This window comes from Marmota monax, unplaced genomic scaffold (assembly GCF_021218885.2).
Source record: "Marmota monax isolate L192 unplaced genomic scaffold, Marmota_monax_Labrador192_F-V1.1 WCK01_AAM20220418_F8-fsc00276, whole genome shotgun sequence".
In the NCBI taxonomy this organism is placed as follows: domain Eukaryota; kingdom Metazoa; phylum Chordata; class Mammalia; order Rodentia; family Sciuridae; genus Marmota; species Marmota monax.
The window spans coordinates 447021-470716 of NW_026695204.1; the positions used below are offsets into that span (position 1 = coordinate 447021).

A 23696-nucleotide genomic window follows, 5' to 3' on the forward strand; every position below is an offset into this window, starting at 1 on the left:
ATATATACGCAATGGAATTTTATGCAGCCATAAAGAAAAGTGAAATTACGTCATTTTCAGGAAAATGGATGAAACCTGAGGCCACTGTGTTAAGGAAAATAAGCCAAATGCAGTGGGGGGTTGTATATGTTCTCTCATATATGGAAGCTAGAGAGGAAAAAAGAAAAGAAAGGTGGGGCAGCCCGTGGTGATATCAAGAAAATCAAAGGGAGATCAGAATACAGGAAAGGGACCAGGGGAAGGAAGAAGAGAGAAAAAGGGGAAATACTGAGAAATGATATTGGCCAAATTATACTGTTATGTTGTGCGCATGTACAACTATGTAACAATAAATCCATTGTGTATTACAATAATGTACTAATAAAAAAGGTGGGGGAAAAAGTACAAAAAAGGAAAATTTCACTCACCTCTACCACCTAGACATAAGCACTTCACATTCTGGTATGTATTATTATTTTGTCCATGTGTTTACATTACATACATTTTTATAAAGAAGAACCATACTGTACAGACTATTTTGAAGTCTGTTCTTCATTTAGTCATAAAAGGGAACATTTTTTTCTTTCCTATTCTAAGACTTTTGATGACTGCATAACAGACTATATGTACCATACAGATATAACTCACCCCTCATCTTTGAAAACTAATTTCATAGTAAAAATTAGTTACTTTTCACCTATATTCCTATATTGTACCACTGCTGATATGTCAACATTTGAATAAAAACTGAGTTTTACAAAGATCACTTTTATGACAATACAAGGGCTGAATTTGAAGTGAAGTTGGAAGCAAGTTGGGAGGGTATTAAGATGGTTTCAGCAAAAACAATGAGATCTTGGGTTGGCAGGTACAGTTCAGTGATAAAGCACTTGCCTAGAATGCAGGAGGCCCTGGGCTCAATCCCCAGCTTTGCAAACAAATAAGTTTATAAAATCTCAATTAAAGTAATGACAATGGAAAGAACAGAGAATAAATTAGAAAGTCCACAGTCTATACATAGGGGTTGTCATCTGCTCAAGACTACATACAAAGAGCTGTGTGTGAGGCACACACCTGTAATCCCAGTTTACTTGGGAGGCTAAAGCAGGATTACATTTTGAAGGCCAGCAACTTAGTGAAATGGTGCCTCAAAATAAAAATATAACAAAAAGGAACTGATGATGTTTCTCAACGGAAAAACAACCCTGGATTCAATCCCCAGGAACACAAACAAAAAAATTACATACGAAGAAGTAATTCTTCTATAGTAATCATTTTCCAAAGGCCTATAATGTATCAAAGAATAATTAATGAAAAAGTGTATTAGAATGAAAGAATATTATACATTTTTACTTTACTTGTGTATACAGGGTGGGCATAGGATTAGGGTTCCAATTACATTTAGTCTTGGAGATAGTAGGGATCAACTGCAAGGCCTCACATATGCTAGGCAAGCACTCTACCACTGAGCTACACCCCCAGGCCCAAGAGTCTTCTTTTTTATCAGAGGAAAACTGATTCCCTATTCCCATTCTAAATTGCAAAAGCTGAGCTGGAAAGAGCCATAGTTGTTAACAGAACTCGACACTCTGTTCTCAAATACGTGCTGAGGATGTAGTGGGATTTTGACATACTAAACAAGAAACTACCCATGATCAGGTTTACTTCAATTTTTAAAAAGAATCTGTATGTAATGGGCTTTCTGCCAAAAAAAAAAATAAATGTTCCATGCATTTGGCTCTGTGTCTCTTTATGTGGCTCTTCTCCAATATCAATCTGGAGATATCTCCATTTCAAACTCTGCCAGCTACTGAAAGTTGGTCAAACAAAACATTTTCTTCCTCTGTGAAAGAACATAATATAAGATGACAAGGAATCACATTAGGTGAAGCTGAGGCTATATAAAATGCTTTTAATGAACAAGTTCCACACCTATTCCACAATATTAGGCTTCGAATTTTAAATGTAAAGTTTTTTATTAAAACTTTCAGACACTTGAATTGGAGACATCCAAAGATTCTCTGTTTTGTAAATGTGACACAACTTAGTTGATGTAAATTTTAAAAATTAGAAACACATCATTTTCCTATTGAGATTGCATTCCTATTTAACTACTATATTAAACTGAGTACATCTAATTTGAAAATCTGAAATCTGAAACTTTGTGAGTACCCACCACATGATGCTCTAAAGGTTTTAGAGCTCTTCAGGTTAGTATTTTGCCTGCAATCATCTCCTTAAAAATATGCAATAAAGTGAAGACATCCTGCCTGTTGCCAGCATCTGTGAAATTCATGGCAAGTTAACTTCACAGTTCTTAAAATAATAAACCATGTAAATACTAACCAAAACAAAGCAGGATGATCTATATTAATAATAGACATGGAAGACCTAAGATCAAGGAATATTATCTTCTTAACAAGGGATAGAGATGTCATTTCATCAAGAAGGCATAAAGATCCTAAATATACACAGACCTAACAAAAGCATCAAATTAAGAGGTAAAAAAAAAACCCTGACAGAACTGAAAATAGAAATAGACAAATCTGTAAGTTGGAGACATCAATATTCATCTCATGGTATTAGATAGAACAAGTAGGCGATATATAGAAAAAGTCAATCTTACTACTCATTGAAAAATACACAAATTTACAATAAGATGTTTTAAGTCAAGAATTAAATAAAGTCTGATAATTCTAAATGTTGGTAAAGATGTGGAACATCTGAAATTCATACACTGCTAGTGGGGTACAGCTTGGTACAACCTCTCTGGAAAACATTTTGGCATTATTTAATAAAGTTAAGTATGCAGTATGTTGATAATTTAAAACTCTTATTAAGAAGACATAAAAAAATCCAGATTTACTCACCAAACATTAAAAACGAAAATAAATTTTAAAACCATATAACAGCCAGGTATGATGGTAGACACCTGTAATCCCAACTACTTGGGAAGCTGAGGCAGGAGGATAACAAGTTGGAGGCCAGGCTGGGAACTGAGCGAAACCCTGTCTCCAAATAAAAAATAAAAAGGGTAGGGGGGATGTAGCTCAGTGGTAGAGCACTTGCCTAGCATGTTTGAGGCCCTATCCTTAGTATTAAAAAAAAAAAAAAAAAAAAAAAGAAAAAAACATGAAATATGGGTACAAAACCATTAGGCCTAATTAGACACTGAGATACACGTGACCCAAAAAGGACACACTAGACATTAGTTATACTTCCTGGTAAGATATAAAACATGAAACAACATGCCAATAGGGCAGTGTCATTCAGAAGTCCTCACAGCAATTCAGGGACTATTTTCTTTGGCCACCTCAAGTTGGTAGCTCAAGTGTAAGAGAATGACAGCACAAGGACTGGTACAGTAGTTACTCTAGTTTAGAAGTACCAAATAGTAATCAGTCTCTCCAGCCCCACAGACACAGCCTTTTGAGCCTCAGCAACAGACTTGCTCAACTACAAGACTTATCATACTCAGGGAAACTCACAAATTACTGAGATTGGCTTTCAACTTAAAATCCTCCTGCCTTAGCCTCTCCAGCTGCTGAGATTAAGGTGTATGCCACTGTGCCCAATCCTTATAAGGTTTTCAAGTGAATAAAGCAAGAAAGTTAACCTAAGGCCAAAAGTGCCCAAGGAGAAAAGCTAATGTTAGCCCTTAAAACAAATAAGGAGGTTCAATTTAGAAAGATACTAAGCTAAATACCTATTGATTTAATTCCTTGAATCTAAGATGTCAATGATCATAAATCATCATTAATTTTTGTACTAGAAAAGAAAAAGCACTGTCAACTAAATATGATACTCCATTGGTTATAAAATAATCCAACTGCTAAGTTTAAAAAGAAACTGGGGGGCTGGGGATATAGCTCAGTTGGTAGAGTGCTTGCCTAGCATGTACCTAGCTTGCCTGGGTTCAATCCCCAGTGCCACAAAAAAATAAAAACTGGGGAAGGGGATTCAACAAAATACAGAATAACCCTTCTTCCATTTTTTTCACTAACATACTTAAGATATACAAACCTACTGTCTATCTTAGAGATGTAGTCTAGTCTACTAGAAACAAGTCCCCTTTACTTTTAAAGATATCATAGGTTGAACTCTCTTTCTTCATTTATTCTAAAAACACAACACTCAATATTAACATAACTGATGGAGTATATCTCCTTCCATCCAGGGATATTAAATTAGTTTCCATAAAAATAAATAAATTAGTTTTCATTTCTGACTAAATTACCTACAGTCTTAAGGACCTTCACAATCTGGAAGCTGTCCTGAAATGCCCAGTTTTTTTTGTTGTTGTTGTTTGTTTTTAAGTGTCTCAGGTTATCTAAGAATATGTTAGTCTGTACACACTAGAGAACTGAGTTATAGTAACAACAAGAAAACAAAGCTCAATGCAGTACAGGAACATTGGATGAATGTTTCCATCTGACTGGGCTGCAAGATCACTAGCTCTGTAAATCAAAAACGAAGATGGCCAAGCAGACTTTGCATTTCCTATCTACTGGCAAACACTAGGCCTAGATAGCCTCTTGTTCATAGACAGATAACACAGATTGGGACTTACACAAACATTCAACAGCACAGAGAAGTCAACTTTTTTAAAAATGCCAAGGAAAATAATTTGTGATAGGAAACAGAAGAAATGTAGAAATATCTCCTGTGTGTTCTAAAAAAGATACAAGAGAATAAAGTTTCGGTGAAATATCTTTTATAAAGATGATAAACTGAAAAATGCCTGAAAGGAATAAAAATACAGACATATACAGACTAAGGTATAAGTGAAACTCTAAAACTAAATAAATAAATAAAAATAAAAACAATTAGGGGCTGGGGCTGGGGCTCAGCAGTAGAGTGCTCGCCTGGAATGTGCCAAGTGCTGGGTTGGACCCTCAGCACCACATAAAAACTAAATAAATAAAATAAAGATACTATGTCCAACTACAACTAAATATATATAAATAAAAACAATTACAAAATTAAAATCTACGCTGGAGAGGAAAAGAAACAGAATCAATATTGCAGAAAACTATATAATATACAAGACAAAAATAAAAATGTTCAGTAAAAAGGAAAAAAAACACAAGGTTTTAAAAATGTGATTCAGTGCATAAGTTTTACTTAACAACAAATGTAGTGGAATCAATAATCAAAGTTATAATAGAAACACTATCATAAAATAAAAAGCAAATATATCCCTACATCAAAAGAACTTTGTTGGACTGCGGTTGTGGCTCCGAGGTAGAACGCTCACCTAGCATTTGCAAGGCCCTGGGTTCGATCCTCAGCACCATATAAAAATAAATAAATAAATAAAGGTGTTGTGTCCAACTACAACTAAGAAATAAATATTAAAAAAAAAAAACCTTTCTTATTCCAGTTAAAATTAAAAGACAGCAGGATAATGTTTGGAGAATTGTAAAGAAAAAGCCTGGGACACAAAAATACCATACTCTGCCATGTTGTCATTAATATGCAGATGCAACAAAAAGTCATTTTCAGATATTCAAGGGTTCAGAAAAGTACCCCAAATATTCAATTTCCTGAAAAATAGTACATGAAAACAGTATTTCAGCCACCCCCCAAAAGCAAAACTGAAACTCAAGAATGAATTTAAGCAGTATGATATGTAACAGTATGCGCCATACCTCCACTAATTAATATGCAGAGTTGTGTGCAAATTATTTTACTTTGATACACAAGCTAATGTGTTCTTAAAAGAGATCATTCAACATTTAAAAGTAATCTTATGGATCAGTGTGGGAACTGGGAGTGTTGAAAAGATAAACTAAGATAAATTTCTTGTGCAGGTTGAAAATCTTATTCTGAAAATCCAAAATTGTGACATGACACACTAAGTAGACAATTCCACACCTAACCTCATATCATGGGTCACAGTGAAATCACAGCTGTACTTTAGGCTACATGTTTAAGGTATTTATGAAACATAAATGAATTTCATCTGTAGACTTGCGTCCTATCTTCAATGTAACTCATTATGTATAAACATAAATTCCAAAAAATCTGAAAAAATCCAAAATCTGAAATACTTGTGGCTGGATAAGGGATACTCAACCTGTATTACATAAGAGAAAATAATATATTGTCTTATTCTAGGAATTTTATAATTACAATTACATTTCAGAGTATATACTTTAAAAAATGATTTCATAGCTATGCTTTTTAAAAACAAAAACACATAAGATAGTTTATGCTACAAAAGCCAAAACTAAAGGAAAGAAGAAAACAAGGTTATTTTAAAAGTATAAAATTAAACAAGTAAAAAGAAACCAAACATATCAATTATAACAAATTTACAATCTCCCCACTGAAAAGATCTTCAGATGGGTTTTAAAAAATGAAATGACAGTATGAATGAATGATGAAAATACGATATGAATATGATAAAAAAATGTTTGTGGCAAAAAAAAAAATGAAGTGACATAAAAGGATTAAACATAGTGATAGGCAATGATTTATATCAAGTATCATGGAAAGAATCAAACAGAAAGGTAATAGTAATTGTGACACAGAACAAGAAATATGTTGTAAGAGAAATTAAAGCATCTCTTTAAATTGATTTAAAAAATACCTACAATGCTACTTGAGTGCTATGAACTATTATTATAGATCTGTAATAAGATAAATATAAAACTTGGAGTTAGTGTTCAGAAATTTACAGCAATCTAAAAGGACAATTCTATAATGGTTAAATATAATTTTTTTTTTTTTTTGGTTGAGGGCAGGGGTTATTGGGTGTTAAACTCAAGAGCACTTTACCACTGAGCTACACCCCAGTTCTTTTTATTTTTTATTTTAAAATGAGGTTTTGCTAAGTTGCTGAACTTAGAGATCCTCCTGCCTCAGCCTCCTAAGTTGCTGGAATCTAGGCATATGCCACCACACCCACCTAAATACAAGAATTTTATAAACGGAGCTTGTATTTTTGCTTGTTATTTTTTTCTTTCTCATTTCCTTTTTCTAGCAATCCATTTTAAAGAACTTTTAAACATCAGAAAAAACTTGATTCTTCAGCACAATTTGAATACGCTGCTATAAAAGATGTACCAGTCATGAAAGTTAAAATATACAAAGTTAAAACAATGAGAGAAGCAAGGCAAAAATGAAGAACTAAACAGAAGTGGGAAACAAATTCATTCCATGATAGACTGATAAAAATAATACTGAGTTTGAAAACAAATTAGGAAATGTCATATTTTCTTGAAGAAGTCTACTAAGATGTCCCCTCAGTTTAATATCAGCTTTTCAGAAGGGAAAATTACTATGCACATTAAATGGAAAATTAAGAGTTAGATTATAACATGTTTAAAATTGTTCTAACGGATTAATCAGGGAAATAACTCTATGTTCATAATTTAGTATCAAATGGAAAATTTCAATTATAAGTGAAATATTCATAAAAATATTAATGATATAATAATCCTAAAGAATACTTCAATAAATTTGAAAAATTAAAAAATTAAAAACTATTTAAAACTGGCTTTCAACCATGTCCCACCAAATCACTTAAGAATCCCTATATTAGCTATTTTTAATGCTGCTGGTAAAATTGAATATGGAAAAGGATTTGCAACTTCAAAAATGTTTAAAACTGCATTGAATTACTCAAAATATGCTAACTTGTTCAGCTTTACAGTTTTTAATCCCTTTTTTATACAGAAATTAAGGGAAAAAATTAAATATTTCATAATGTCTGCTGCATAGGAGGTGATAGATGCCTTTGCTACCTTCTTCCTAGTGCTACAAAATATAAAAAATTGGGGACAAAATTTGAATAGTGGGTAGTTTTACTGCTGCTCAGAAAAAAAAAGGTTACATTTTATTTGTTTTTCTTTTAGATGATCTACTTAAGCTAAACTAGCCACTTTCATATATCCATGTGGTTGATCAGGTAAAGTCTAGTAAACAGATAAAGCATTATATATAGTATTGTACTGCTTAAACCACTAATACTATATTTGTATGTGTCAAACATATAACAAACATACACAAACTGAAATAGACAAGACTCAAAGCAACATTATTAATAATTTACTCTAATTGATACAAAGTATTTTTATTTTACACCCATGGTACACAATCTAATAATTTAAAATAGCCCTCCAAAGGATGATCCCATTTCTTGGGATTGCACTGGTAAAGGAGTAGTCTCATGATAGAAACAAATCTAGAAGAGGAAAAAATAAATCAAAGATAGGATCTTTTAAAAGCTTCTCATTTTAAGTCACAGAGTTTTAAAAAAATGATCTCTTTAAACAGGATGTGATCAGGCCAGGATATTTTTCTTCCATTCCCATGTCTAGTACTTAAATATTTTAAAGCTGCATTTAAGATAAATAATTGTTTTTAAAAATGAAAAAAACACTATTAAATAAACGGTATGCACCACAAGAACAAACAAACTGGGAAAAGTATTTACAACTTAATTCACCAACAGAAACCAACTTTTCTAATATATGAAGAGCTCAACAAGCAAAGACCAAAACTCTCAGCAGGAAAATGTGTAAAAGATAAGCAAACAGTATAATGAAAAAGAAACATAAATGCAACTAAAGCATATGGAAGGACTCACTTAGAATAAAAGAAATGCAAATTAAAACTACACTGAAATCCATGTTTTTATCTATTAGATTGGCACTGATCAAAACATTTGAGAATATAATCTTGAACACACGGAAAGTCTCATATTTCTGGTGGGAGTACAGATTAAAATAACCTCCATATTAACAGTTTTTGTCATTTGAAAAATTCTGTATAAAATGTTTTAAAATGTAGCATACAAGATATATTCAGCCTAGTGTGGGGTGCTGGTCATTTTTAAAAAACTACTATAATTATCTACTTTTACAAAATTTTATTTACGTAATGAAGCAGAATATTGATGATGAACACAATAGTCTTGGTCCACCTGCTGCTCACCTTCAAACCTTATTGTGTGTGCACTTAGTGGTACTCAAGTAAATATCTGCAGATTGAATTGGACCAGGAATGATGTGGAAGGATGATAAGAATGAAATAAAAATAAGAACATGAATTAAGTAAATTTATCTGACTCATTTAATAAACTGTTTATATAAACACTACTAGCTGGCAGTACAGCTCAATGGTAGAGTTGTTTCTCTAGTGTGCAAAGGCCTGGATTCAATTTTTGGCACCACAGGGTGGGGCAGGTGCTTCTCATTTAGGAGGACAATGTCACATGGACAAATGCTTCCTGAAAAATGAGTCAGCTGGCAACAGTAGTATAATAGATACCTGCAGTAATATCTCCCTAATTAGTCACACATACCCTTAGAAAACCCCTCCCATACCAAATCTGGGATATACCTGTAATTTGCTTTGGTCCATGGAACAAGAGAAAAATATATGGGGCTTGCTTTCACTTGTTACTCCTATACACCTTAGTACTGCCTCCAGGTGAAGGAACCACAGCTAGCCTACTGGAGAAACATGACCCTCTATCACCCTAGCCAACAGCCATCAAATTCCAGATCTATGAGTCTCAAACTATCCTAGATCAATCATTATCACCCAGCTGCCCTATGAGTTGAATGCAGCCATATAAACAATCTCAGAGTTTGTTTAGCAGAATGCTCTGAGTTCAGCCCAGAATCATAGGCTAACAAACTGACTATTGCTTTATATCACTAAGTTTTGGGGAGGTTTGTTTACAGCAAAAATTGATAAAAGTGGTGAGGAGAATAAGACTGGTATTCAAAGAAATGACTCGCTTTACCTGTTCTTTTTGTTGTTGTTATTCTTTTTTTTTAAGTTCACAATGCGAATACAGTTATCCTGGGGATTAGTTCTAGGACCACCCCAACAGATGTTCAAATTCCTTATATAAAACAGCACATTATTTCCATATAACCTATACATAGACTTCCATATACTTTAAATCATTTCTAGGTTATTTATAATACTAATATGATGTAAATGCTATGAAATAGTTATTATACTCTAATGCTTAGGAAATAATAACAAGAAAAATAAATCTGTACATGTTCAGCACAGATATATTTTTTCCAAAATACTTTCCATCTGAGGTTGCTTTAATCCCTGGATACAGAACCTGTGGATATAGAAGGCTGATGGCATGTTCATATACCACTTGTTTAATTACACTAAACTTATAAAAATACTTTAGATTGAGTTAAAGTCCCCCAATCACCTTGTAAATATATATGCATAAAATAATTCAGCCCAAATAAGAAAAGGAATTTGAAGAGACAGTAATATTCCATTAGGGGAAAAATGCGGCATAAGAAGGTAGTAGGGTATTATCACAAAACAAATGTGAATAAGAATATATTTCTGGTTTCTATTACATCTCAGCAATGGCTATTATTAAATTATTTAAGTGTCAGAAGATACATATCTCAGATTTTAGTTCTCTGCTCCTCCTGTTAAGATGGGTAATGACCTAATACATGTTCTCTCATTTAATTCTCTCATGCTATGAGGTAAATATTATGCTAATAACTTAGGAGAAAGTTAATTAACCTCTCCATGCCTTATTTCCTCAAGTGTAAAATGGGGATAAATAGTACCTATTTCACAGAGCTGTTGTGAATATTAAGTCACTTAGAAAATGGCACACAGTAAGGGCTCAATAAATGGTCTATTACTTCTACTAATAATATGACATAAAATTAAGGTATTTAAATAAATAAATAAATAAATGCCATATATTAGCTATTTATTTACCAGTACTGGGGATTAAACCCAGGGTCACTCAATCACTGAGCTACATTTCTAGCCCTTTTTAGTTTTTATTCTGGGACAGGATCTCACTAAGTTGCCCAGGCTGGCCTTGAACTTTTAATCCTCCTGCCTCAGCCTTCCCAGTTACTGGTTATTATAGGCATGTGCCAACAAACCCAGCTTATGGCTTTATATTTAAAAAGCCCTAAGCATCAACCAAGGTCTGATACATCAAATATTTGGAAATCTTTCTGACTTCATGAAAAAACATTAAAAGATAATGTCATTAAAAAGCAAAACAAGGGCTGGGGCTGTAGCTCAATGGTAGAGTGCCTGCCTCACACGTGTGAGGCACTGGGTTCGATCCTCAGCACCACATAAAAATAAAAAATATACTGTATCCATCTATAACTAAAAAAAAATTTTTAAAAAAAGCAAAACAAAACCTGGGAATATATATAGAAGAAATATGGTGAAAACAATTGAAGCTCTAAGCAATCATGAATCGTTTGGCTTATACCCCACAATTCTAAATAGCTTTAAAAATGAAAGACTTCAATTTTGTGTGTATAATAAATTTACAAAGATAAAAACAAGAGGAGAACAATAAGTCCCTATTGACACATCACCTCTACTGTGGCATGTGGCGCACACACTTTCCATGTGTTCTATCATTATTTTCAAATAAGGCGTTACGATGAATTTGGAAAATAAGGTTCTTTTTAGAAGAAACATTAACTAAACTACAAAAATGGAAAACCATGGTTATTCCTTGATTAATGATTTAACACTATTCTTTTTTAAAGCAAGTCAGACCTGGACACTTCTCTGCATATATAAAAAATATATATAGTTTTAAAAAGCTGGGCCTAAATGAGCACTCATTTAAAAAAAAAAAGTTAGTTTTTGAATCAGAGTTTTAAAGAGGTAATTGCTTAGACTATAGTTATATGAGTAACTGTCCAACTATAAAAATCGTTATCCCACAATGTACAGGGGTTTTAGTTTATAGTAATGTGAGGAATAAATAAACACAAAAATTTCACTTTTCATTTCAATTGAACTCAAACATTTTAAAAAACACTTAGTACATATATGAGGTAATACAGTGAATTCTGGACAGAAGGATAAAAAAGTAACATTTAAAGTACTATGTATGTCAGACAAGTGCTGATTACCTTTCTCAATTATAATAATCCAGTGAAAAAGAAATTATTAAAACTCATTTTACAGAGGAAATTAAGGCATATAGAAGTAAAATAACTTTCCCAGGTCACTCAGCAATAGAAGACAGTGGAATGGAGGCTTATTAGGACTACAAACGAACAATATTCAGGATAATAAATCCTTCAGCAATGTGGAAGGGAGGTAGGACTTAGAAAACCATTCAGACAATAATCTTTTGGGAGTGGGAAAGGAGACACAGAAGCTTTAAATAGAGTTGGATATCTGAGTTTTCACTTTATGGATAAGTAGGATATACCAACTTCAATGCCAAGGATCACCCCACCCCCCTCACCCCCAACATATTAACCAAAATAAATTACTTACTTGAAATTGAGAAAAACAATTTTGAGAGAAATCTTCCTCAGATATATTATTCCATAGTTTTAAAACAAATAATATGATGACAGTTTAATTTTTAGGTTGCTTTTATGTGGCTTGTCTTGGTTTTTATTCTGAAATGAAATTTAGATTAGTCATTTTCTTGTTCTGAGAAACTAGGAGTATGCCAACATGTTTTAACGTCACATTCTTTCACACATCAACATGTATTCTTACAAAGTCTTTCACTTCACAACTCAAACAAAATCTAATTTAATATATAAATTACTTTGAAGTGTAAATATAATATGCAAAATAAAATATTTATTTCTTGTTATATTCCTTGGTAAATGTAATAAATGGAAGAAAAATAGAAAACTTTTGTAAACTGTTATATATTTGACAAAGCATTTTTGAGGTAATACGCCTTCTTTTGAGTTGTTTATATTGTAAATGCTCTCTGAATCCAAAGAAAATTAAGTTACTGCCCCCAAGGAAACTGATTTCAAATTAGTATTTCCCAAAATTATCTTTAAAAAAAACCTGGCATATGTATATATTTATATATATATATATATATATATATATATATATATATATATATATATATATATATAATTTTCCCATTGACAGTTACTACCATTGTTCTCAGGATTTATTTTGCTAGGCATATATTCAATTTCTGCTGCAGAAAACAGTCCAGTTTGCTAATACTAATTAAGCAATGAAATACGCTTTATTTTAAAAATGAAATATTTAAAAATTTACAGAGAATTAGAAGAAACACAGAAAATCATCTGGAAAAAAAATGAGGGGTGGGGGAGGAAGCACCCAAAAATTAAAAAAGAGACTGTCATTAAGAGAGTCTTTAGTTTTGTTAAAAATTGTCTTTGCTCTCAAAACTAAATCCACATATTTAGACAATGGATTTCCTTCTAATTGTCTAAGAAGCCTGTTCTTGTCTAAGCTATATTTACCTGGAAAACACAAGTTAACTTAGTTTTATCCAAAGTTCATTGTACTTTACACCTCATTATTTCCTTTCTTATTTACTACCAGTATGGTATTAAAATGTCAGCTAGGTACCAAAGTGACATACCCCCAGCATATTTCTTCTCTCAATCAATGTAAGTATTTCTTTGAAAAATCTAAGGACAATGGCAACATTCTCTGAAATCTACTATACTTGAACCCAACCTATTTAAGGCTAATCCTGATTCAGTTTTCACTTACATTAGCTTTAATTGAAAAAATTCTAATCCAATCAAAAAATAAGATGAAAGACTTAATTAGAGCAAAGGAATCTGAAAGGTCAGTAGAATCCATTTTTGTTTACATCTCGCCTCATTTCCTCTTGTCATCTTTTATTATCCTTTTCTTTAAAAATACAGCTACAATCATCACAAAAGGAATCTTATATAATCTATTTTACAAGAATATGTTAATCACTATTAGACACAGAGGCCCATGAAGATTTCTAAACTATGTATGTGCAGTTCTTTTAAATAACTTCTCCAGGGTTCTTTAGTTTTGTCTTTTTTTTTTGGTACCAGTGATTGAACCCAAGGGTTCTTAACATCCCCAGCCCCTTTTTTAATTTTCTTATTTTGAGACACGATCCTACTAAGTTGCTTAGGGCCTCACTAAGTTGCTGAGGCTGGCTTTGAACTTGCGATCCTCTTGCCTCAGCCTCCCCAGCCTCCAGGATTACAGGTGTGCTCCACTGTTCTTGACGTTTTTATCTTTTAATTATCATCAAGGCCTTCTTCCAATATTTCCTTAGGTTTGGGGTGCCAGTGTGAGGCATTGAGAGCTGAGTCAAGGTCCACAGTTTTCAAATCCAGACCCAAACCTACCAACTACTGGACACTGGAAAAATCCTTGAGCCTACCTATACAGAATATTTATCTATTTTTTGTAGAGGATTTGACTAGAATGGTGTTTCTTAACCTTTTTTTTTTTTTTACATTGTAACTAACAATTTGTTCAGCACCTTGGACAAGAGGGCATGTGGAAGCATCTACATGGTGCCTGGTTAAAAAAAAAATATATTTTCTTCACGTAATTACAGAAGAAAACGTTTAAAATATTAAGGTAGATATATTTGACCTATATAATGCTGAAATTCATAATAATATGAATGAATGAATGAAATTTAAGTGTAAACTATTTCTCCCCCCCCCCCCCAGTACTGGGGATTGAACCCAGGGTCATTCTACCACTGAGCTACATCCCCAGGCCTTAAAAAAAAATAAAATTAAATTAAAAAAATAATTTTTTTTTTTTAATTTGAGACAGGATCTCACTAAATTGACAAGGCCTTGAGATGTGAACTTGCAATACTCCTACCTCAACCTCTCTAGTCACTAGGATTACAGGTGTGAGCCATCACGCCCAGCTTAAATCCAAACGTTTTCACATTAAGAACAATATTTTGAAACAAAGATGGTTATTTTTGCAGAACACACATACACTAACTGATTATTATATGTTATTTATTATCATATTATTTGACTTGCACCAAGTTAAAACAGTATATCAATTGCACATTATGAGCAGGATCCAATAGATGTGAATACAGACAGGCAGGTCTAGAGCTGGGCCTATCCCAAAGGCACCCTTTCTCCTCCCTTTTGCTCATCATCCATGGGCTGCACCATGAATTGAATAGCATGCTGCTTAGGCACCTGGGACTACAAACTCTAACAACCGTTCCACTATCTTATTTCCACAAGAGGCAACTGCAGTCTTTGGCTGGCTGCTGAGGTAAATCCTAATTAGTAAAACACCTCCTTCGATGAACTTAAAATATCAAAAAGAACAGAATGGCTGTCATTCATCATACGGTTAACAGGAACCCCAAAGAGGCCTTTCTTCAGAACCCAATTCACTAGGGCCACCCTCCAGTGAATGATGTAACATCATCTGAAAACTGTGAATTAGAAAACTCTAACAAAATCTAAAATAAAACACAGTATTGCAGTAATCATTAGCAACTGTTTATAGCAACTATTATGGCCTTTTATTTTTTGTTCTTACTTCAATCCCTATTAGCACATTACAATTTAAAAATACTAACTCTGATACATATTATATGTACATGATTAAAAATATCAAAAAAGTTACCAAACACTGTTTTGTATACTATACTAAAAAATAGTCTCCTTCTGTCCTCTAGGTAAGCCAGTCTACACACTGAAGGCAATTTTCATATCTTTCCAGAGATAACTGTATGTGTATGTGTGCATATATGTGTGTATATGTGTATACATATATATGTGTGTGTATATATGTGTGTATGTATATATATACATACATGTGTGTATATGTGTGTATACATATATATGTGAGTGTATATATAGTTAGTGTGTGTATAAGTGTATATACATATATATGTATGTATATATATATGTGTGTGTATATGTGTATACATATGTGTGTATATATATGTGTGTGTATATGTGTGTGTGTGTGTGTGTGTATCACATTTTGTCTTCTCTATATAAACCATACAAATGGCAACATACTGAATAGATCATAATGATATCTTTCATCTTGCTTTTTTTCTCTCAGGTCTTAGACATGGTACCAAAGCAATACACATAGTATCGTCTCACTATTTTTAAGAGCTGCCTAATATTTCATTGAATAAACATATGGTAATATATTTAACCACTCTCCTACTGATTTTTTGTTTCCGATCTTTTACAATGACAAATAATGCTCTCACAAATATTTACATATTTATATGACACATAAATCTTCTAGAAAGTTAAGATCGTGGAATGAAATTTTTAATTTAAAATAAATGTATACTTTTAATTTTGAAAACAGCTTTCAAATTGCTTTCCATAGAACAAGAACACTATATTTCCTACTAGCAATGTAGGAGAATGCTCATTCTCCCTTCCTTTCACACTGCCCAAGTTATACCACATAATCAATCTTTGCTAGTTTACGTATGATAAATAGTTTATTGTAGGTTTAATTCACATCTTTATTATGAGTATGTATATATCTTTTCATATAAATTCTCTTTGCTCATTTTTTTCTATTGGATTTTTGGCTAGGAACTGTTCGTATATTAGGAGAAATTAATCCCTTGTGAAAAGAGTACAAGTAAGTTTTACTAGTCTTTTGTCTTTTAACTTGGTTTTTCCCTATGCAGAATTTTATTTTTATATCATAAAATCAAACAATCTAACTTCAGTATTTCCATACGCTGAAATGCATTCATCATTCCTGGATTGCATAAAAAATAATTGTCCTATATTTTTAATTGTTTCACATTTAAATCTTTGACTCCCCTGGAAGCCAACTTTTTAATTTTTCAAAATAATAGCTGGTTATTCCAACAACATCTACTAAATAGTTACTCTTTTCCCTATTGATAGGTAAAGGTAGTAGTATCCACTTTATACATTGGTTGTATTACCTTCATATATTAAGTTCTTGTATATGTGTGTTAATTCTGGCCTTTACTCCATTTCAAAATTAAAATCACTTTATAATTAGATACAACAAAATCAGAAATTACTAGCTTACTCCAATAAGAATCATTTTGTCATCTGAAAACTGAATTTATATAATCAAGATCAAACTATCATCATGCATGAACTTTGGTTGACATTTATTTGAGACCATAATGAACCTCATGCCTTTTTTTTTTTTTAAACTTTATTTCTGAACCTTATCTAGAAAATCATGAAGGTTTTTCCCTTAATTGTATGTGGACAGTTTTTTACAAATTATAAAATTAATACTTTCTCTGTAGAAAATCTGAAAACACAAATACACCTTCTAGGGTGAAATCAACCTTTATACTTTGATGAACTTTTTTTTTGCATTTTTAGTGACTTGTAAACTGATTTTTGTTTTCACATAACATACTGACAGCAGATGCATAATATTCTACTACAATAATATGCCCGATTTATGCAACCATTTCCCAACTGTTGGCTATCGGGTTGCTCTCTGTGCAAAACTTGAGGTTGCTCTCTGTGCAAAACTTGAGCATTTTCTGTAAATTAATTACTGATTAATTCCTGCAGAAAATGCTCAAGTTTTGAGCCCTGTGGTATTAACTTGTACTGGTGAGCAAAAAGAAACAAACTACCAGCATTTCTGGAGATTACAATCTACTGAGAAAAACCAGATGTTAATTTCCAACATGTAAAAAATTACAACCATAGCAAGTGCTATTAAGGAGAGTCAGTGTAACTCTGAGAGTCTACAATAGGGAAGGCTTCCCTGAGGAAAGACAAATTAGAGTTTAGGTGAAAGAAAGGGAAAACATTCTAGGCAGAGGGAACAGCGGGTACAAAGCCCTCATTGCAGGAGGGAGTTTGGCAAGAATAAGGGACTGAAATATGCCAATGTGGCTTGAACACAAAGAGCAAGGCAAGAAGAATATGGCTGAAGCCATGACTGGACAGAAAGGTAGGGACCATACTATGCAAGACCTAGTTAGCCAGCTAGATGCCACCACAAAGTTTTATTTATATTCTAAATATAATAGATAGCTCCTGGAGCATACAGTAGGGTGATATCTGATTTATGTTTTGAAAAGATCTGATTATAGTATAGAAATCAGGTTAGAAGGGGACAGAGTGTATTGGGATAAACCAAGACTAGGAAGCTACTGTAGTAAACCCTTTCAAAAATGCTAGTAACTTAGACTAGAGTGGGAATGGATAAAGAAAAGAAGTAGAAGAATTTAAGACAATCATATTACCAAAAGACTTATTTTCTTACATTAAAATCTATAAAACTAGGATCTGGGGGCCAAACAGGTAAATTTCAAGGGTTTTAATAAACACTGCCAAACTGCCCTGCAGAGAGTAGTTTCTTCCGCCCCTCTCCCCCGCCACGCATCTCTCATATATGTGTGAATTACCTTGCACCTATTCTATTAAAAATTTTAAATTCTTTAAAAAGACTTAATCCATACTTCTTTCATGAAACCTTCCCTGACATCCCATTTCATCTATCAGATAGTCATTGAAGTCACTGGGTCTTCCTTTGAGTCTCCACTATATCTTACACACATTTCTACTATATAGTCAAATCATTTTATCTTCAACTTATCCTTTACATGACCATCATCTGTGAGTTTCTGGAGGGTAATGTTATTTTTAATAAAATCTCCCCCAAAATAACTTGACATACATAGTAGGTTCTCACACAACGCTAATAAAATTTGCTACTCAGGACTTCAAATACCTATTAAAGTGACCATTTTGTGATTAAATATCTGCAGTATTCCTAAAAATCTCTAATAATTATAACCAATTTGAGATGATGTGTTGGTAAAATGTTTAAATCATCTAGCAAATAAAAAGTTATAAACAAACTAGACTTTGATCATAATAATTTTCGTAATCTGAATTGTTGGTAAATGCTATGTTTTTAAAACTATTCATATCAAATTTATTTAACAATCTACCAATTTACCAAAGAAACTGAGATTATTCTGGTAGTTTATTATAGATAACTTTATAAAATAAAACAACATACATATTATTCAAATAAGCACCTATATAGCATCTCAGAATTACAAATATCTTATGTTAAAAAAAATTTACTTCATGTTTGAAAGTCAGAATTTATAACAATTTACCACAACAGTCACGAAATTGGAAGATGACTTAATTGGGAAAATACAGATATTTGAAGCTAAAATTGATTTTGCAGAAGGAAAGGGTAACCAATTCCTTATAGTAATCTTAAAGACAAGCAGCTCCCTCTATAGACTGTTTGGCCTACTTGGTTTAATTATTAGCTTTGTGAACATCTCACACCCTCTATTTACTCCTACTCTGCATCTCAGCAGGCAAGCCCTTTGAAAGGATAATTCTGTTTAACCTGGTGCTGAGAAAACAGAGAACTGTTGAAATTTGGAATAAAGTAAGTTACATCAAGCAACAAAGCAAGAACTGAGATGTGGAAATTAGACAAGTCTCAAGTCCACCTGAGTCAGGTCCTCACAATGAAGCCTCAGGATTTTATGTGAAACAAATTTCCTAAGCAGTCACGCCCATATTCAGATCTAAATGAAAAAATATTTTCCTACACTTTATTCATAACCTTGCTTCTCTCCATTAAAACAAGTTACTAAAAATGTCTTTATAAAAGGAAAAAAAACATTTTTTCCAAAAATGATACTGCTCAAGACACAGTAACATCAAAACAACATTCAAGACATTTTTAAAATGAGTTCAAGAAAAGCAGAGGCTTTTTAAAAAAAACTAATAATTCCACCACTCACATGAATAAAATGTAAGTGACTCTCAAGAATCAACCCTCCTTCAGCAAGAGATTAAATCATCATTCAGGACTTACCATTCAAAATTAATGTGCCACTTTTAAAAATACCTTTTCAAATTTCACCAGCTCATGATATGGAAAATTTTCAACCTAAGATACTTAATTTATTTTTACATTACCAAAAGATGTCCCCAAAACACAGGACAACCAGAAGTCAACTGGACTGTTTTCTAAAGCAGAAAAATACTTTTCATGCAATAATAGAAAACTGTACTAGTACAAATGTATTAATCCAATCAGTTCAGAATTTACCATTTTGAAACAGTCATTACATTTGAGAAAATTTCTTCTGTTAATGTTGTTCAGGATCTCCTTTGTTAAGTAAACTCAATTTAAAAACATCTTTTCTCCAAACCAAGGTAAAGAATTAAAAACTTCCAAAAGTAACTCCTATATATGAATACACGTATTTATGGCATTTTATGAAACAAAGGTTTATCATACATTACAAATTTGCATTAACTTATTTGACTTGTTAGTAAAGATATAAACAGTTTGCTTTTTCAAATAATAAATCTGTCTTCATAAAAATTCTAGCATTCAGCCTTATTTACTGGATAGCCTGTACTAGTTTTCTTTAGAGACTTATAAAATAGAAAATCTACAGTTTTTTTATGTTTAATTAACATTAATCCCAATTGCTAAAACTGCAAGTGGGATTCATAAAAATTCTAAATGCAGGCCAAGGACTTCAAAGTTTTCTCTTATTGAAGGCAACAAAAATTTTTGTTTGAACCTGTGAACTATACAGCAAATTCAATTTGATAATCCTTAATAACTTGAATTTTTGGTTTCTCTGTATTCTGTATCTTTCAGCATGTGGACACAAAAGTTTTACTTTTTTATTCATCTACACTACACATTTCAAGGTAATAATGAAAAAATATTGGGGGCTTTTTTTTTTAAAAGGAGGGGCTGCTCTATTTTGAGATGTCCAGGAAAGAAATAAGCATTTCTTATCATAGAATAGTTTTTTTTTAATATGCAGAAACACTAAAGCATATCTTTTTTTTATTTTTAAGGAATATTCTCTCATAATAGAATTACTGTTAGCTTATACAGAGATTTATTTCCACAAACAAAACTTTCCTATAAACAGTTTGAAAATCACATATTTAATGACTTATGTGGAGGAGAAAAAACTGTGTAGAAAAGTAACCCAAACTATACAAACATTAATACACAGAAATGCACAATATATTATTAGCATGTTGCTTTGCGATTTGGAAATCTGGCTGAACAAAGCTATATCAACTTCACTATCTTATCCTTCTTCTGCATCTGAAGTGAGAACAAATAGTATATTACACTGAAATTCCAATCAAACAAAGACAGCACCACTATATTAAAAGGGTAGAAGACCTATCCTTCAAAACATTTTATTGCCTCTCTTTTCCAGACTTCAAAGTTTCAAGTGTTATATTTTCTACAAATTATTAACAGCATTCAAATTCCCCATCTTCCAAGGTTCATAAATCTTTCACTATTTAAAAAGGAATATGTTACAAAAATCTCACGATATTGACATTTTTAACAAAGAGAATTCACACTACAAGATACTTGCTTGAAATAAGTGCTTGTGTTTGGGGGAAGTGCTATTATCTTGGTAGTCCACAGAAACTGACTGTAGTAATAAGATGAATGGTGATTAGGGCAAGGAGCATCAAGTGGGAAACGCTATCTAAAATCCCATAGGACAATACATAGCTAGAGGTAAAAACATCCTTTTCCAGGAGGCAGCTTCATTATTTCATGTAAGCAGTTCAAAGCATGTTTTTAAAAAAGCAAAAACAATTTAAAAATGGTTTGTAAATTTGGTCTTTATGCTATTTATATTACCCCAAACCCCTAGGAGCTTTTGAGAACGTGGCTTCTGCCATTGCTGTCTTCCCATCCCAAACCTTCTTCAAAATATTATCTTTTTATGTGTGTGTCTGTGAAAAAAAACATTTTAATGCCTATATTTAAAATGCAATCCTACAACCCAGCCTAGGGGCATTTTAAAATGTCTGTGCTGCTGAGTTCGGTTGTGGATCACCATAAATTCACCCCATTAGGTCTGATGTTTCACATTGGGCAACATAAACACGCATTTCCTACTTCCATGGACACATATTTTCTGAAAGCGTTGCACCTGAGGATGCTGCCATGTCCCCAGACGCTGAGGCTTTAAACTCTAAGCAGTCACGACCAGCGCTCATAGCAGAGCCACATGGTCACTTCAATGAGAAAGATTATCTGGCTCCAAGCGCCACTCTCCAACAGCCCAAAGCATCTCCGGAAGGGGCAGAGGAGAGCGAGGGTGAAAAGAGGCGAAGGGGAGCAACTGACAACAGAGCTGGCACTTCCCCCTCTGTTCTCAAAACCATTTCCAGAAAGGGGCACCTGGGAGACGCACGGGGTGATCAGGGCCCCACCAGCGACCGACCTCTGAGCAGGGTCGCTCACAGACGTCCACCGAGACCAGGCTTGGCCCCCTGGCCCAACCTCCGGGGAAAGAGCGGTCTCGCGGCACCCGTTCCCCGAGCCCGTGACCCGAAGTGTGGCTCCAGCCCTCTGCCGCCACACGCAGTGTAAACACTCCGCGCCTCCCCGCCCGGGGGCGGCGCAGCGCTTCCGCGAACCCACATTTTTGCGCCTCTTGTCACGCACCGGAGAAAAGGCGGGGAGGGTGTTGAGGAGGGAGAACGCGGACCGACCCACGGAGAGGGTCGCTGCCGGCGGCGTGAGCGCGTGAGCGCGGCGGGGAGGGCGGCCCCGGCGCCCCGCCAGCTCCCGCTCCCGCCCGCTTACCTGCCGGGGTCGCTCCGAAGACTCGAACTACCGGCACCTTCTTGACAGGGAACTGGGTGAGGGGGGATTGGCAGATATCCAGTCCCTGCAGCGGGCTGGCCATGTAGTAGTCGGCAGTCACTATCCTCACTGAAAACATGTTCGCCGCCACCGCCTCCCCTTCACTAGCGACCTGGCAGTGGCAGCAGCAGCGGCGGCGGCGGCGGCTCCCTCCGCAGCGGCGGCGGCGCCCCCTCCCCTCACACACAGACACCAAGAAGAGCGGTGGCGCGCGCGGCGGTGTAGGCACTACTTCTGCTGCCGCCGCTTCCTCAGGAACACCCGGCGAGAGGCAGCAGAGAAGAAGCCCTCGCGCGATCGTCGGTGCAGGTGCTGGTGTTGCCGCCACTGCCGCCGCCGCCGGGAATCACACGGGCTCCTCGGTCCCAGGCTGCAGCTCTTGTTGCCATGATGATGATGTCACGGACGCAACCACTGGGGGAGGGGAAAAGGGGTGTGCGTGTGTGTGTCACGGGAGGGGGGAGACGAAGGGAGGGCTGTGAGTAGTTGGGGGAGGGGGCGCGGCGGGAAGGGCAAGGGGTAGGGCTGGCTCCTGGGCGAGACGCCGAGGGGGGCCGAGGTGTTTTCTCCCCCGCCACAGGCACGCAGCGAGGGAGGAGGCTGGCGGGAAGCCTGGCCGGCGCGCGGCGCGGGGAATCGATGACTCGGCCTATGGGCACGGCCACCTGGGTGAGGGACAGCGAAGGGGGCGGCGGAGCACCGATATCATGGATGGGCTCCGAGGGGCTGCGGGAGGGGCACGTCAATGTTCGGGGCCGTTTTGGCGGCTAGGCGGGATTGGCCGGAGCTGCAGTACTCGCGCTCGCCTCGCCGACCGCCATTTCACATCCTGTAAAGAAGGCGGGGGGAGCCGCGGAGACAATTTTTCACAAGGTAAGAGAACCCGCCTGCCGGAGGAGGGAGGCGCGGCACACAGATCTCGTGCCGCTGCGGCCTCGCGGGAGGGCGGGTGGCGAAACGGGCGGGGCCGGGCGCGGGCTCAGCCGGCCCTTCTCAGGTAACGGCGCGGCTCCGCGCTAGACCCTGGGGAAGCGCGCGAGGGGCGGGGGCGCGCGAGCGCGGGTTTCGGCCCATAGAAGGACCGCCGCCGCGCTCCCCCTTCGTGCCCCCTCATCTGTGCCTGCTGCAATGTCTGTGCCTGGCCAGTTAATGAGATTTATTCACGCACAGTTCTGCCCAGCTTTGCCTGGGGTTGGCCGATCCTGTACACAGGGATTTCCCACCACCGTGCTTTCTCCCGCCCCTTGCCTTCCCTCTCGCCCTAG

At 35.4% G+C, this 23696-nt stretch overlaps 1 protein-coding gene across 4 annotated transcripts in view; it reads right to left on the minus strand.

Moving 5' to 3' along the window:
* Positions 1–22932, minus strand: part of Rev3l (REV3 like, DNA directed polymerase zeta catalytic subunit) — a 184880-nt gene extending 161948 nt beyond the window's left edge. Inside the window, exon 1 of one of the 4 annotated variants that reach the window (XR_009225459.1) lies at positions 22372–22929. Coding sequence is in view for 2 of the 4 variants with exons in the window: in XM_046429923.2 (XP_046285879.1) it covers positions 22372–22510 (139 nt within the window). In the remaining 2 variants the exon portion in view is untranslated. Of the gene's footprint in view, positions 1–12258; positions 12390–22371 lie in introns of those variants that run through there. The other 3 variants (XM_046429923.2, XM_046429925.2, XM_058574388.1) reach the window with 3 other exon arrangements.
* Between the last annotated feature and the right edge of the window lie 764 nt (positions 22933–23696).